This window comes from Cheilinus undulatus, linkage group 18 (genome assembly GCF_018320785.1).
Source record: "Cheilinus undulatus linkage group 18, ASM1832078v1, whole genome shotgun sequence".
Classification (NCBI taxonomy): Eukaryota; Metazoa; Chordata; class Actinopteri; order Labriformes; family Labridae; genus Cheilinus; species Cheilinus undulatus.
Genome location: NC_054882.1, coordinates 43306166 through 43323665, shown reverse-complemented (window position 1 = coordinate 43323665; position 17500 = coordinate 43306166). Strand labels below are relative to the sequence as shown.

The following is a 17500-nucleotide window of genomic DNA, read 5'->3' as shown; positions in this document are numbered from 1 at the left end:
TGCATCCAAAGATTAGGAGTTAAACTCAGGATTTTGACCTTTTCTTTCATATTGTGACCTTTTAGATTCACAGTTTGTTTTAAATCATATCTTGACCTTTTAAACTCCTAACTTTGACTTTTAATCCCATATTTTCATTTTTTAAACTCTAGATCGAGAATTTCATCTCATATTTGGACCTTTAAACTCTTAATTTTGTTTTTTTTTTATCTCATTTCTTCACCTTTAAACGCATGATTTTACCTCTCATATATTTGCTAATTAAAAACTTTATTTTGACTTTTAATTTTGTATTTTGACCTTTAGGACTTATAAACTTGACTTTTTATCTCAGATTTTGAACCTTTAACTTGTTTATTTATTTATCTAGCATTTATTTGACATGGACTCTCAGTAACATTGATGCTGTGACCTTTAATCATTTTGACTTTTTTTAAAGAAATCTTAAAATCATTATCACCACTGTTTAGTTCATTCCCTGTAAAAACACGGTTGACAGTTTTTGGTTAAATCTGGACCCTGTTAGACCCTCAGGTGAGACCTAAATCCAGATTTCGGCCCCTGCTGTGTGTAAAATAAAGGACAGAGATGGCTGATGGTTCAGAACTTAGACAGGATGTCACTACATGGGCCGGTATGTGAAGATGACAGGCAGCATCCACCAGGGGGAGCTGTTGACTAATCTATGACAGCAGTAGGTACTGTGGCTGAATGATGGGGAAGCTGTTAGAGCAGGGGTGTCAAACTCAAGGCCCGGGGGCCAAATCCGGCCCTCAACATGATCTGATATTTCTGATCTAACATTCCCACCAGTCTGAGGTCTGCAGATTTCCTCCAGTATAAAAATATAAACTTATCCTGATGATTTATGATAGGGCGGGGAAATTCATCACAACATAGATTAAATCTCAGTATGGCTGCTGCAAGTTTCTAATCACAGACGGTTCAATATTTCTCTAACCTGAAGTTTGTGTCAGACACTTTTGCATTAATTATGATGGAATCATTCTGGTGGCATATTTTTAGATTAGTGTACAAAAAAATCACATTTTCTTTGTTTTTGTGTGTTTTTCTTATTAAATATGAGAATTATATAAACATTATAATTCCCTTTAATACAACAGTTCATACCAAATCCACAGAATAAGTAAAAAAATCATCACAGATATTTTTAGAGTGGTTCCTCCTAGTTTCATCTGAAATTGTCTTGGTTGGAGTGAAGAATGAATTATTGCTTGTTTCTGTTGTAAAATGCAAGACATGAGGAACTTGAGAAATAATCACGTATTGAATCACAATATTGGGTAAAAAAAAATACATTTATATCATTTTCCCACCTCATTCAGCCCTGATTTAAAATATCCTTGTTAAGTCATCAAATCTGAAAAAGTAAAAATATTTAGATAAGAAGTCAGGAATGTGGGAAAAGAGGTTTATTTGTGTTTTAATTTCATATTTTCATATTTGCATCTCACAATTAGGACTCAACCTTAGGATTTTAAATTTTTTATTTCATTCTTTGAGCATTTCAACTCATAATTTTGACTTCTCATATAATATTCTAAGCTTTAAGATCCATAATTCTAATTTTAAGTCACATTTTGACCTTTTTAACTTTTTGACCTTTATTTCCAGCTCCAAACTTTGACTCCATAATCCCATAGTTTGACCTTTTAGACTCACAATTTTAAATTTTGAATCATATTTTAATTTTCATTTCACAATTACAAATTTTATTTCATATGTTGACCTTTTAAACTCATGATTTTGAATTATTTCTAATAAGGTTAGGGTTAGGGTTACATCAATGAAACTTTATTAACCATCAGTCTGATTGACATCAATGAAACTTTATTAACCATCAGTCTGATTGACATCAATGAAACTTTATTAACCATCAGTCTGATTGACATTAATGAAACTTTATTAACCATCAGTCTGATTGACATTAATGAAACTTTATTAACCATCAGTCTGATTGACATTAATGAAACTTTATTAACCATCAGTCTGATTGACATTAATGAAACTTTATTAACCATCAGTCTGATTGACATTAATGAAACTTTATTAACCATCAGTCTGATTGACATCAATGAAACTTTATTAACCATCAGTCTGATTGACATCAATGAAACTTTATTAACCATCAGTCTGATTGACATCAATGAAACTTTATTAACCATCAGTCTGATTGACATCAATGAAACTTTATTAACCATCAGTCTGATTGACACAGATCTACAGGACTGTGAGACCAGGTGAAACACCTTTCATAACTACTGTAGCTAGTGTTTTGGAGGCTCTGGTGTATATGGGCTGAAAATATGTTAAAATTTTATTCACCAGTTAGATTAGCAGCATGAATAATTCTTACTGCACACAGTTTTCTGTTCTAATCTTTGTTTTGGTCGCTTCGTCCTGCTTTGGCCAACCATCTTTTTACTCCTGTCCATATTTTTTCTAACCTTACAAAGCAGATGGATAGGCCTGTTCCCCTGTTTCTCACTGGTGAACAGTGTTGGGAGTAACGCGTTACAAAAGTAACGCAATTACAGTAGTGCATTACTTTTTGCTGTAACGCAGTACTATAACGCCGACAGAGACACGCAGGCGCGGAGAGGAGAGAGAGCACGGAGGACGACGAGGGAAAAAGTCAGACTAAGCAGCAGACATTAAGTTTCCCTCGGTCTGCCGAGCTACTTGAACCAAGAGAAGTGAGGAGGCTAGTGTTTTTTAGTGCTTTTACTAAAAACTTGTCGGCAAAATCCCCACGAATGCCAGCAGTGACAAGGTAAGCTAGCTTTCTCACAGAGTGGTTCATACAGCCTAGGTCACCGGGCCATGCGGCTAACTACCGTGTTATTATTACAAACAGTCTAAACAGTTACATAATATATATATATATATATATACCGGTATGGCTGAGACTGGCAGGCTACTGCAGATCAGACTCCTGCTCTAACATGTACGGTGGTGAAGTTTTTGTTCAGTAGTGGTTCTGCAGAGACATTCACAGTAGCAATACCGCTAGCTGGCAGCTAAACACATAGCAAAGCTGACCGGAGAAACCTAACATGACAGAGAGCTGAACCTGTGTGAGCTCAGATGGGCTTTTCGGGATGGAGGGCCTTAAGGAGGACTGGAGGTGTTCGAAGTGTTTCGGGCAGAGGGTGAATGTCTCAGTCGCTTTTTAGTCAAATGAGTTGTAATTACAGCGTTTCAGTACTGTTTACAGTTGTGCTGAAAACTATTGCACTGTTGCTGTTTACATAAAGTATTTTCACATATTATTTGAGGATAAATCATACAAAGCACATGCTGTTGTTGAAGAGAGGTGAATCTGTGCACTTCAGCCTCAGGATTTATTTTACTTTAACCCCTGTACCAGTATCCCTATATAATCAACCCATTTAAACACAGCATGAGTTTAACATCACCCTCCACTGGATAAATAATGAGCTGCAATAAACTATATTTTAGCATTTTAGAATGCTAGTCATACTTCTGCAGTTATTTTGGTGAAAGTAACTCAAAAGTAACTTAAAAGTAGTGTAACGCATTACAATTCAGAGACAGTAATGTTGTAATGTAACTAATTACTTTCAAATGACAGTAACTACTAATATATAATGTATTACATTTTGGAAGTAACTTGCCCAACACTGCTGGTGAATCCATCTTGCAAAGCTCCCGTCTGTTTGGGCCCGGTTAGAAAGTGACAGGACCAATCAGCAACGAGGGGCGGTACTTTCAGGCGCAGCGGAGTCGTGATGTAAACAAGCAGCAGCAAGAGCTGGTGCAGTTATGGAGGAAGAGATTAGCGTGGATGCTGCTAAAGCGCCAGTTTGATCAGAACTTGACCACATTTCTTTGTTAAAAGAAGAACAAAGAACAGCAGTGAGTTGTTTTCTTTTTAAAACCACAAAAGTCGAGTACTGACATGTCTACAGTCGCCATGGTTACCGTTATGCAGTTCTCTATGGAGTTTACTCCTCGGTCGTGGCTAGGTCACGTGTTTTGTTGCTCTGATTGGCCCGTAAAGATGTGACAGACACAGCATTCATCCAGTCACCCTCTGGGATTTTTCAAAGGCTCTGCCCTTTCCCAGACGCTGTCTATGAGAGGTTTACCGGATGGATGTGAAACAAATCCATCTGGTGTGCCAGGTTATAGTTTGTCCTTCTTGCACCGATTGGTGCGTCCAGATTATGCAGCCAATCATTGGAGGATATGAATGTGTTGGATTTTATGATTACTACTTCTGTTTTAAAAGCTATTCCAGTTAATCAGCCCTCTCTGTCTCTTTACATCTCACACTGTTTTTGTTTTTCCATCAGTCATACAGATGAAGTTTTCCTTAATGTAACACTGACGCTGTTTCAGCGTTTAGGTCTTAAAAGTCTGTAATTTCTGCAGTGAATTTGTGTGGGAACCCAGATTGTGGTGCAAAATGCTTTGGCTATTTAGAAAACTTGCACCACTTTCCAGTCCTGTTCTTAAATTGAATACAATCATTTATGAATGCAGCTGATTGCCTTGTTTATTTATGCTCTATGGACTAAACCTGGGGATTTTCTGAAGTCTATCTTGCATGCATTAATATTCATTCACCTCCATTAAGATAATTAAAGTCCATTCCAACAATAACCTACCATTATTCTATCAGTGAGGAGGCCTGAGTGTATCATATCAGCTGGCATGCTGATATTTTTCAAGTTTCAATCGAGACATTTATGAAAACAATTTATGAAGCTCACTAATTTATTGAAGCTTGGCAAGAAAACCAACAGCAAAATGACTCTACATGTAGTAATAGAGTAAAGGATAGTTGCATATTGTTATACAGTAAGGGATAGTTACGTATAGTAATACAGTAAAGGATAGTTACGTATAGTCATACAGTAAAGGATAGTTACGTATAGTAATACAGTAAAGGATAGTTACGTATAGTCATACAGTAAAGGATAGTTACGTATAGTCATACAGTAAAGGATAGTTACGTATAGTAATACAGTAAAGGATAGTTACGTATAGTAATACAGTAAGGATTGTTGCATATTGTTATACAGTAAAGGACAGTTACGTATAGTAATACAGTAAAGGATAGTTATGTATAGTCATACAGTAAAGGATAGTTACGTATAGTCATACAGTAAAGGATAGTTACGTATAGTAATACAGTAAAGGATAGTTGCATATTGTTATACAGTAAAGGATAGTTACGTATAGTAATACAGTAAGGATTGTTGCATATTGTTATACAGTAAAGGACAGTTACGTATAGTAATACAGTAAAGGATAGTTATGTATAGTCATACAGTAAAGGATAGTTATGTATAGTAATACAGTAAAGGATAGTTACGTATAGTAATACAGTAAAGGATAGTTACGTATAGTAATACAGTAAGGATTGTTGCATATTGTTATACAGTAAAGGATAGTTACGTATAGTAATACAGTAAAGGATAGTTATGTATAGTCATACAGTAAAGGATAGTTACGTATAGTCATACAGTAAAGGATAGTTACGTATAGTAATACAGTAAAGGATAGTTGCATATTGTTATACAGTAAAGGATAGTTACGTATAGTAATACAGTAAAGGATAGTTATGTATAGTAATACAGTAAAGGATAGTTACGTATAGTAATACAGTAAAGGATAGTTATGTATAGTCATACAGTAAAGGATAGTTACGTATAGTAATACAGTAAAGGATAGTTACGTATAGTAATACAGTAAAGGATAGTTACGTATAGTCATACAGTAAAGGATAGTTATGTATAGTAATACAGTAAAGGATAGTTACGTATAGTAATACAGTAAAGGATAGTTATGTATAGTAATACAGTAAAGGATAGTTACGTATAGTAATACAGTAAAGGATAGTTATGTATAGTCATACAGTAAAGGATAGTTACGTATAGTAATACAGTAAAGGATAGTTACGTATAGTAATACAGTAAAGGATAGTTACGTATAGTCATACAGTAAAGGATAGTTACGTATAGTAATACAGTAAAGGATAGTTACGTATAGTCATACAGTAAAGGATAGTTACGTATAGTCATACAGTAAAGGATAGTTACGTATAGTAATACAGTAAAGGATAGTTACGTATAGTCATACAGTAAAGGATAGTTACGTATAGTCATACAGTAAAGGATAGTTACGTATAGTAATACAGTAAAGGATAGTTACGTATAGTAATACAGTAAAGGATAGTTATGTATAGTCATACAGTAAAGGATAGTTACGTATAGTCATACAGTAAAGGATAGTTACGTATAGTAATACAGTAAAGGATAGTTATGTATAGTCATACAGTAAAGGATAGTTACGTATAGTAATACAGTAAAGGATAGTTACGTATAGTCATACAGTAAAGGATAGTTACGTATAGTAATACAGTAAAGGATAGTTACGTATAGTCATACAGTAAAGGATAGTTACGTATAGTCATACAGTAAAGGATAGTTACGTATAGTAATACAGTAAAGGATAGTTACGTATAGTCATACAGTAAAGGATAGTTACGTATAGTCATACAGTAAAGGATAGTTACGTATAGTAATACAGTAAAGGATAGTTACGTATAGTCATACAGTAAAGGATAGTTACGTATAGTAATACAGTAAAGGATAGTTGCATATTGTTATACAGTAAAGGATAGTTACGTATAGTAATACAGTAAGGATTGTTGCATATTGTTATACAGTAAAGGACAGTTACGTATAGTAATACAGTAAAGGATAGTTATGTATAGTCATACAGTAAAGGATAGTTATGTATAGTAATACAGTAAAGGATAGTTACGTATAGTAATACAGTAAAGGATAGTTACGTATAGTAATACAGTAAGGATTGTTGCATATTGTTATACAGTAAAGGATAGTTACGTATAGTAATACAGTAAAGGATAGTTATGTATAGTCATACAGTAAAGGATAGTTACGTATAGTCATACAGTAAAGGATAGTTACGTATAGTCATACAGTAAAGGATAGTTTCATATTGTTATACAGTAATACAGTAAAGGATAGTTACGTATAGTACAGTAAAGGATAGTTATGTATAGTAATACAGTAAAGGATAGTTGCATATTGTTATACAGTAAAGGATAGTTATGTATAGTCATACAGTAAGGATAGTTGCATATAGTAATACAGTAAAGGATAGTTACGTATAGTAATACAGTAAAGGATAGTTACGTATAGTCATACAGTAAAGGATAGTTATGTATAGTAGTACAGTAAAGGATAGTTACGTATAGTAATACAGTAAAGGATAGTTATGTATAGTAATACAGTAAAGGATAGTTACGTATAGTAATACAGTAAAGTATAGTTATGTATAGTCATAAATTAAAGGATAGTTTATAGTCATACAGTAAAGGATAGTTACGTATAGTAATACAGTAAAGGATAGTTACGTATAGTCATACAGTAAAGGATAGTTACGTATAGTAATACAGTAAAGGATAGTTACGTATAGTAATACAGTAAAGGATAGTTACGTATAGTAATACAGTAAAGGATAGTTACGTATAGTAATACAGTAAAGGATAGTTACGTATAGTCATACAGTAAAGGATAGTTACGTATAGTCATACAGTAAAGGATAGTTACGTATAGTCATACAGTAAAGGATAGTTACGTATAGTAATACAGTAAAGGATAGTTATGTATAGTCATACAGTAAAGGATAGTTACGTATAGTCATACAGTAAAGGATAGTTACGTATAGTAATACAGTAAAGGATAGTTATGTATAGTCATACAGTAAAGGATAGTTACGTATAGTAATACAGTAAAGGATAGTTACGTATAGTCATACAGTAAAGGATAGTTACGTATAGTAATACAGTAAAGGATAGTTACGTATAGTCATACAGTAAAGGATAGTTACGTATAGTCATACAGTAAAGGATAGTTACGTATAGTAATACAGTAAAGGATAGTTACGTATAGTCATACAGTAAAGGATAGTTACGTATAGTCATACAGTAAAGGATAGTTACGTATAGTAATACAGTAAAGGATAGTTACGTATAGTAATACAGTAAAGGATAGTTATGTATAGTCATACAGTAAAGGATAGTTACGTATAGTAATACAGTAAGGATTGTTGCATATTGTTATACAGTAAAGGATAGTTACGTATAGTAATACAGTAAGGATAGTTGCATATTGTTATACAGTAAAGGATAGTTACGTATAGTAATACAGTAAAGGATTAGTTACATAGTAATACAGTAAAGGATAGTTACGTATAGTAATACAGTAAGGATTTTTGCATATTGTGATACAGTAAAGGATAGTTACGTATAGTAATACAGTAAGGATAGTTGCATATTGTTATACAGTAAAGGATAGTTACGTATAGTAATACAGTAAGGATTGTTGCATATTGTTATACAGTAAAGGATAGTTACGTATAGTAATACAGTAAGGATTGTTGCATATTGTTATACAGTAAAGGATAGTTACGTATAGTAATACAGTAAGGATTGTTGCATATTGTTATACAGTAAAGGATAGTTACGTATAGTAATACAGTAAGGATAGTTACGTATTGTTATACAGTAAAGGATAGTTATGTATAGTCATTCAGTAAAGGATAGTTACGTATTGTTATACAGTAAAGGATAGTTATGTATAGTCATTCAGTAAAGGTTAGTTACGTATAGTAATACAATAAAGGTTAGTTACGTATCGTAAAACAGTAAAGCATAATTACGTATAGTAATAACATTCCCCTGCTATTGTGGTAGCTCATTTCGTCTTGTCTTGGCCTTTTTGGCCAGGTTTTCCTCTAAAACAGAGCTTTACTCTGTACGTGAGTGCAATCTAAGGATAGTTTTGGCAAATCACCATATAAAAGTCAAAACATTATACAAGCAATGATGCCAGGGTCAGAGAAAATCTAAAAATCCCTTTAAGCAGGTCTGATGAAGATTATGAATTAAAAGCTAGGTTAAAAAAAAATCAAAAGGCCTTGACTACAGTCTCCCAATAAGCCGTGGCTATCTATCCAGCTCTTTAGGTATATTTTGTCTGCTCAAAAGTGATGGATTGGATAAAGACACAGCTTGTTTATGTACAACATTAATAGGAAAAAGGCTGAAATCCACATTCAATCAATAAAGCAAGAGGGAGTAACATAAAATCAGAACACAATGTCAGAAATCTTTCAAATTAATGCAAGATTATTAAGGTGATGGTTAAAGTTAAAGTAGCATTAAGCGTATTAATAGTGACTATTTGACCACAGCATGGCCGCTTTGAGAAAACTTCATCTATCTCTCACTGAAGGGGAAGCTGAGCAGAATAAACTGTAGCTGATACAGGATTATGAAGTAGTATGGTAATACAACCCTGGATCTAAGTCAGGGGGGTCAAACTCAATCACAGCAGGGTCCGGACTCTGAACTAAGGACTGACCTGAGGGCCTAACAGCGTCCACAATTAACAAAACTGTCAACCTCATTTTCACCAGTAATAATTTATGGGGAAAAAATAAGCACTGATGATAAATGATTCTGAGATTTAAAAAGTCAAAATGATGTTAAAAGGCACAAAATCTAGAGAAAAAGTCAAACGTATTTGTGCAAAAGGTCAAAACACAAAATTAGATGTTAGGATAATGCTTTTAAAAAGCAAATATATAAAAAAGAAAGTCACAATCATATTTTTAAGGCCAAAATATGACTTAAAATGTAAAATTGTTAACCTAAAAGGTCAAAATATGAGATAAAAAGTCAATAATTAATAGAAAAAGCAAAGGTATTAGCCAAAAGTCCAAATAATAAATTGAGCAAGTCAAAATATGATATGAAAAATTTAAATAATACATTGAAAAAGCCTAGATATTATCTAAAAGTTCAAATAATAGATAGAAGTCATAATTTTGCTATGCAAAATTGAAAATATGAAAACACAAATGAATTTCCCACATTTATTTTTATCAAATTATTTTTACTCTTTATATTTTTCTACATTTTTATGACTTAAGGATATCTGATATCATCAAGGTTAAGTTTACATTTTTATACTGAAGGAAATCTGCAGACCTCATATTTTAGGGCCAGTTATAATGAGAATATGATCTGATCTTGTGGGCCGGGTGTAACTGCACCACAGGCCGGATTTGGCCCCTGGGCCTTGAGTTTGACACCCTTGATCTAAGTACAATTCCCAATACAGAGGTTCTCAACCTTTTCAGCCCATGACCCCCAAAATAAAGGTGCCAGAGACCGGGGACCCCCACTGGACCTGACGGTGGTTGAACAGTCATGAACATTCAAGAACAGTCATGTGGAAACAAGGCCGTCCATAGGGGGGGCTAAATGGGAGAGCTTTCTGGGCCCAGCCAAAGTGGGGGCCCATGGAGGTCAACAAAACCATGGAGGTCAACAAAACCATGGAGGTCAACAAAACCATGGAGGTCAACAAAACCTTGGAGGTCAACAAAACCATGGAGGTCAACAAAACCTTGGAGGTCAACAAAACCATGGAGGTCAACAAAACCTTGGAGGTCAACAAAACCATGGAGGTCAACAAAACCTTGGAGGTCAACAAAACCATGGAGGTCAACAAAACCATGGAGGTCAACAAAACCATGGAGGTCAACAAAACCATGGAGGTCAACAAAACCTTGGAGGTCAACAAAACCATGGAGGTCAACAAAACCATGGAGGTCAACAAAACCACGGAGGTCAACAAAACCACGGAGGTCAACAAAACCTTGGAGGTCAACAAAACCATGGAGGTCAACAAAACCATGGAGGTCAACAAAACCTTGGAGGTCAACAAAACCATGGAGGTCAACAAAACCATGGAGGTCAACAAAACCATGGAGGTCAACAAAACCTTGGAGGTCAACAAAACCATGGAGGTCAACAAAACCATGGAGGTCAACAAAACCTTGGAGGTCAACAAAACCATGGAGGTCAACAAAACCTTGGAGGTCAACAAAACCATGGAGGTCAACAAAACCATGGAGGTCAACAAAACCATGGTCCACTGTAAAGTTCAGCTGCTGTTTCCATATTTCATATTTAACCTGAACAAAATAACCACTCTTATCAAAGACACAATCTGTTTTAAATCATCTGTAGAAAGCCTTCTTAAAAATGTAAATCCCATTTGTTTAAAAAAAAAAAAAAAAAAATTGTTTAAAAATTTCTACAGTGGGTCAACTGTGGAAAAAAATGGGTGGGAATGGTGGTGCGGTTGGATTTCAAAAGTAGCAGAGATGGATTAGAAGTGGCAAAAATGGACATAAATAGTGGATAGAAGAGTTAAAATGTGGCTGAAATGGTTTTAGATGGGTAAAAATGGGTGAAAATTTGGTGAAATGGGATGAAAAAATGTTCTAAAAAAAGTCAAAAAAGGGTTAACTGAGAAAGAGAAAATGGGCGGATATTGGCAGAAATTGGTTAAACTAGCAAAAAATGACATGAAATGGTGAAATGTGGTTAAAATGGGAAACATTGGGTGTAAAAAGGGGTTAAAAGGGGTTAATAGTAGCAATAATGGGTCAGCTGAGGCAACAATAAGCTGAAGTGGCAAGATTTGGTTTAGAAGTGGCAAAAACAGGCAGAAAAAAGTGGTGGAAAGGGTTTAAAATGGACAAAAAATGGGTTTTAAGTGGCAAAAATGTGTCAAACTGGTGGGAAAAATAATGAAAAGGAGTTCAAATTTGACAAACTTGGTGTAAACTGGCAACAGTGTCATTTAAAAAATAGTTTTTTAGGGCATCTGGAGACCCCCCTCTCAGTGTCTCGTGACCCTCATGGGGGTCCCGACCCCAAGGTTGAGAACCACTGCTCTAAGCAGTGATGCTACGATATGTATGGTAAATAACTGAAGATCGTTTCTGAGACTGGTCCTCTTCAGTGTTTCAGACAGTGCTTTACTCTCTTTGTTCTCTGGTTTTGTGTTGCAGGAGGGAAAAGGTTGAGGAAAGAGAACACGTCACTGAAGCCACAGGTTTGGATGCACTCAAAACCTCACCATGAAAAAGCACATGCATGTTCATCACTTTTATGTATTTTTTCTTTCACATTCACTGCCACGCTGATTCCATGTCAGTCCTGTAGAGGATCTTCTCTGTGGGGTTAAGTGTACATGGAAAGGTACAGCCACTGAAAATGAATAATGAGTCGATTAGAAACAAACTTCAGAATGTCTTCAGCAATATTTAAAACCAGATCATTTTATCACAGACCATTTTAAATGAATGGAAAGCTTGTAATACATCCTGGAACACCGCTGATGAATATAGGGTATTAAAGTCCAAAGGTATACGGATTAAAAACGTTAAAATTTTATTTTTAAACAAAACACAGACACGACTGTGGATTTAGACGTTTCCTTACCTCTGTTTCACGAAGAGTCATAGCAGCACCATCTGACAACTGGCTGAAGATTTCTTTAGAAAAAGAGAAAAAGTCGTTATCACATGACCCCACATATTAGCCCCGCCCACATTAAACCCCGACAGGAAAGAGGTGAAAAACTCTCTCACAGTCTAAATCCAGAATTCACTCACATGTAGATCTCAGTGTTTTTATGTGTTTAGCAACCAGATTCACACACAGGGGGGTCTAGATTCTGGACTAAGGTCTAACCTGAGGGCCTAACAGGGTCCACATTAAACCAGACTGTCAACCTCATTTCCCCCGGTAATACATTATTGGGAGAAAATAAGCACTGATGATAAATAATTCTGGGATTTAAAAGTCAAAATGATGTTAAAAGGTTCAAAATCTGAGAGAAAAATTCAAACTTATTAGTGCAAAAGGTCAAAACACAAAATTAGATGTTAAGATAATGCTTTTAAAGGTAAATATATAAAAACGAAAGTCACAATCATGTTTTTGAAGCACAAATATAACTTCAAATTCAAAATTGTGAATCTAAAATGTCAAAATATGGGATAAAAAGTCAATTATAAATAGAAAAAACCAGAATATTAGCCAAAAGCCAAAATAATAAAGTGACAAAGTCAAAATATGAGATAAAAAATCAAAATGATAAATTAAAAAAGTCTAAATATGAGAGAAAAGTCCATATAATAAATGTAAAAGGTCAAAATATGGGATACAAATTCAAAACAATAAATTAAAAAAAACCTAAATATTAGCTCAAAGTCCAAATAAAGAATTTAAAAGGTCAAAATGTGAGATAAAAAAATACAATTATTAAATTTAAAAACCCTAAATATTATCTAAAAGTCCAAATAAAGAATGTGAAAGGTTAAAATGTGAGATGAAAAGAATCAAAATAATAAATTAAAAAAGCTTAATATTAGCTAAAAGTCCAAATAATTAATGTAAAAGGTCAAAATATGAGAAAAAAATCAAAATGATGAATTTAAAAAGCCTAAATATTATCTAAAAGTCCAAATAATAAATGTTAAAGGTCAAAATATGAGAAAAAAGTCTAAATAACAGATAGTATTCATAATTGTGCTGTGCAAAATTGAAATTATGAAATGAAAACACAAATGAATTTCCCACATTTCTTTTGATCTAATTATTTTTACTCCTTAAATTTCTTTTTACATTCATATTTCTTTCCTTGATATCATCAAGGTTAGGTTTACATTTTTATACTGAAGGAAATCTGCAGACCTCATATTTTAGGGCCAGTTATAATAGGAATATGATCTGATCTGGTGGGCCGGGTATGACTGTACCTCAGGCCGGATTTGGCCCTCGGGCCTTGAGTTTGACACCCTTGTTCTAACATAAGTGTGTCAGGACAAAAACGTTGATTTCACTGTACAGGATCTTTAAAATGAACATTTCTTACTAGTCATGCAGTCAAATCGAAGGCCGACACTGATGAAACTCTGGAGAGAGAGCTGTCCAGAGGAGCCGTAACGCAGAGCCATCAAGTTCAGCATCTCATCACTGATCCTCATTCCTGTGTCAGAGAAAAACAGACGTGATTTTATCAGGAGGTCAAGGTGAAGACTGATCTTTTTACACAAATCTCCAAAAATGATTGTTTTTTCATGACTTTGAACAATGAAGTACTTTTACACAGGTCTGATTTAGAAACAGACAAAGCACTTGTTAAAACTATTAATGAGTAATGAACCTTTCAGCTTCTTCTGTATCAGTGTGTTGTTTTAGGGCTTTGTGTGTCGTCCACACAGACTCAGCTTCATCAGATTTATTCTTTTGATTGTTAATTCTGCCTTGCTAGAGCTGATAGTGAAACAAAAACATGTAACAAAAAAAGCTCAATAACTGGTCAAGAATTTAACAAATGTTACATTAAGAAGCAGGTAAATGCTGTTTCAACTAAAATGTGAACGTTTTTCTTACAAGTTTGGACTCGCTCAGACCTGGACCAGTCCTTAGGTAGTCTGCTGTAGTCTTTAAACTGTTGTCTGATAAAGCTCATAGACTGGCTCAGACCTGGACCAGTCCTTAGGTAGTCTGCTGTAGTCTTTAAACTGTTGTCTGATAAAGCTCATAGACTGGCTCAGACCTGGACCAGTCCTTAGGTAGTCTGCTGTAGTCTTTAAACTGTTGTCTGATAAAGCTCATAGACTGGCTCAGACCTGGACCAGTCCTTAGGTAGTCTGCTGTAGTCTTTAAACTGTTGTCTGAAATAGCTCATAGACTGGCTCAGACCTGGACCAGTCCTTAGGTAGTCTGCTGTAGTCTTTAAACTGTTGTCTGAAATAGCTCATAGACTGGCTCAGACCTGGACCAGGTAGTTTTGCTGCTAGTCTTTATCCCGGCGTTACTCAACCAAAGAGCCATATGGTTAAAAACTGCCTTTTTCCTTTCTAACAGCCACAATCTAAGAAGTGAAAAGTGGCAAAAACAGATCGAAGTGGCAATAGCACTTCCTGGGGCCTTCAGGTTGTGTCTGTTTCAGGCTCAGATCTTCCCTTAGGGACCGGACCTCAGAGAACTAGTCCTAACACCAAGACCAACCCATTTCAGGAAGTGAAACCAGTTCCTGAGGACTTCTATGAGGGAACCTGCATTAAGACTAAGGCAGACACCAATGACTGAACTGAGCTGCCTGATACAGCAGCTGGCTGGGTAAAGCACTGCACTAGTCTAAATCAGTGGTTCTCAACCTTTGGGTCGGGTCCCCATTGGGGGTCCCGAGACCCTGAGAGAGGGTCTCCAGGTGCCTTAAAAGATAGGAATATTTTTAAATCTACACCGTTGCCACGTTACACCAACTTTGCTAAATTTTAACACATTTTTGCCTCCTAAAACCCATTTTCTGTCAGTTTTAAACCCTTTCCACCACTTTTTCTGCCTGTTTTTGCCACTTCTAAACCAAATCTTACTGCCCTCTGCCTATTGTTGGCCCTGTTGACCCTTTATTGCCACCATTAACCCCTCTTTACCACTTTTTTAATCCCCTTTTATCACTTGATATGCCTGTTTTTGCCACTTCAACCAATTTTTGCCATTTTTGGTGATTTTTATGCCACTTCTATCCAATTTTTGTCACTTCTAACCCATTTCTGCTACTCTTAAACTTGAATTTCACCACCTTTCCCAGCTTTTTTTTGCCGTTATTAATCCATTTGAGCTATTTTTAATGTATTTTAATCTGTTTTTAACAAAAGGGTTTACATTTTTAAGAGGCCTACTTACAACACAAATGAATAAATAATTGTTTCTTTGAATAGAGTGGTTATTATTCAGGTTAAATGTAAAATACCACAGCCTAACTTTACAATGGACCATGGTTTTGCTGGCCCCCAGTTTGGCTGGGACATTGTCCCACTAGTGGTCGGCCTTGACTATTCTAGAATGTTCTTGGCTGTGTTCAGCTACCCTCAGGTCTCTGACACCTTTATTTTGGGGGTCTCAGGCTGAAAAGGTTGAGGACCCCTGGTCTGAGAAAAAGACTGCTTCACTGTTGGTTTATCGCTCTTCGGAGGTGGAAAAGGTCAAGAGGACCATTTTTGTGATGTGGGTTCTTTCAGGAACAACAGAGACAGAGATTCAGTGTAGACATCCTCTGGTAATCAGCGAGGCTGAAGAAGGACTTCTTTTCAACAACTACAGGTAAATAAAAACTCCAAATATAGAAATCCTGATAAAACTTTTATTATTCTATTGAGACATTTTGATCCGTTTTCCCTTTTCTTCAGCCACAAGCAGAGAGACAAATGAATCAGAAAGAAAACCTTCCTTCACATTATTTTAGACACTTTTAGTTGATATTGTAGAAAGAATGGCATCTACCTGAAGCCATGATTGCATTTCGGAGCTCATTCAGTGAGAGTGTCCCTGACTGTGAAACATCCGTGCGCTGAAATATTTCCTAAAAAAACATTTATGTTAATCTCAGCAGAAAACAAGAAGAATACACACCAGCTCAGGTAAAACATGATCTTTCATAACCATGCATGCTTATTCATCAGCGCTTTGTTTGAGTTGAACATTTTGTACCCTCGTGGGTTTTCCTCACCTTTAATGAGATGATCTTCTTCCATAAACGGAGAAATTCCTCAGTGTTCAGTTTGCCAGTGATTGACGTCTGAGAACCCATGATTAAGGTGTTATAGCAGCACATGTCACCCCATGAAATTCTCATGACCTTTAAATCATTTGCGTGTGTTCATTCAACTAAAGGTTAAGCAGGCCGTGGCAGGTTTGACGTTTTACATAACCATATTTACTGAACCAAAGTCCTCCTTTGGGAAAAAGAGAGAGAGCTGGATAGAAACCAAATAAAAGGATACATCCATCAGAGCGACCATGCTACGACAGGCATCAACGCTGAAACCTCCAGAGCTCGAGTGTCCTAACAGCAGAGAAGATGAAACATTTAGTTTGACTTCAACATAACAGCACTGTAGCTCTGACCAACAGAAGATCACTCAACATGTTTTACTCAGTTACAGGACTAGAACTCAAACCTTTCAGGATTTTCTCATTCAGAATTTTCTGGAGCTGCTCAGCGTCAACCTCCTCATACTTTGGAAGAAATGGAAATAAAGTTCATGAGTATTCAGTTGTGTAGATACAGAAGTATTCATCCTTGGACTGTTGCACATTTCTTCACCTTACAACCACAACATAAATATATTTCAGTGGGATTTTGCCTGACAGATGAACATAAAGTGGTACATAATTGTGAAGTAGAAGGAAAATAATTCATTGCTTCCACATATTTTACAAATAAAAATCTGACAAGTGTGGTGTATTCAGTCTTCAGCCCCCTGGAGTCAGGACCTTGTAGATCCACCTTTGGCTGCACTTACAGCTGCAGGTCTTTAGGGGTCTGCCTCTACCAACTTTGCTTTTTAAAAATACTTTTTTCACACCACACTTGTCAGATTTTTATTTGTAAAAGAATTTTGAAGTCATGAATAATTTTCCTTCTACTTCACAATTATGCACCACTTCATGTTGATTTATCAGGCAAAATCCCACTAAAATATATTTATGTTTGTGGTTGTAAGGTGAAGAAATGTGGAACAGTTCAAGGATGAATAC

The 17500-nt window shown here is 35.4% G+C and overlaps 1 protein-coding gene across 1 annotated transcript in view; it reads right to left on the bottom strand.

Moving 5' to 3' along the window:
- Positions 1-12124: 12124 nt before the first annotated feature.
- LOC121526592 (calpain-1 catalytic subunit-like) overlaps positions 12125-17500 on the bottom strand; it is a 26105-nt gene continuing 20729 nt past the window's right edge. The window contains exons 15-21 of the mRNA XM_041813238.1: positions 16921-16978; positions 16744-16805; positions 16470-16538; positions 16244-16322; positions 13824-13937; positions 12386-12438; positions 12125-12151 (exon numbers count right to left, since the gene is read on the bottom strand). Coding sequence (XP_041669172.1) covers positions 12125-12151; positions 12386-12438; positions 13824-13937; positions 16244-16322; positions 16470-16538; positions 16744-16805; positions 16921-16978 — 462 coding nt within the window. The remainder of the gene's footprint in view (positions 12152-12385; positions 12439-13823; positions 13938-16243; positions 16323-16469; positions 16539-16743; positions 16806-16920; positions 16979-17500) is intronic.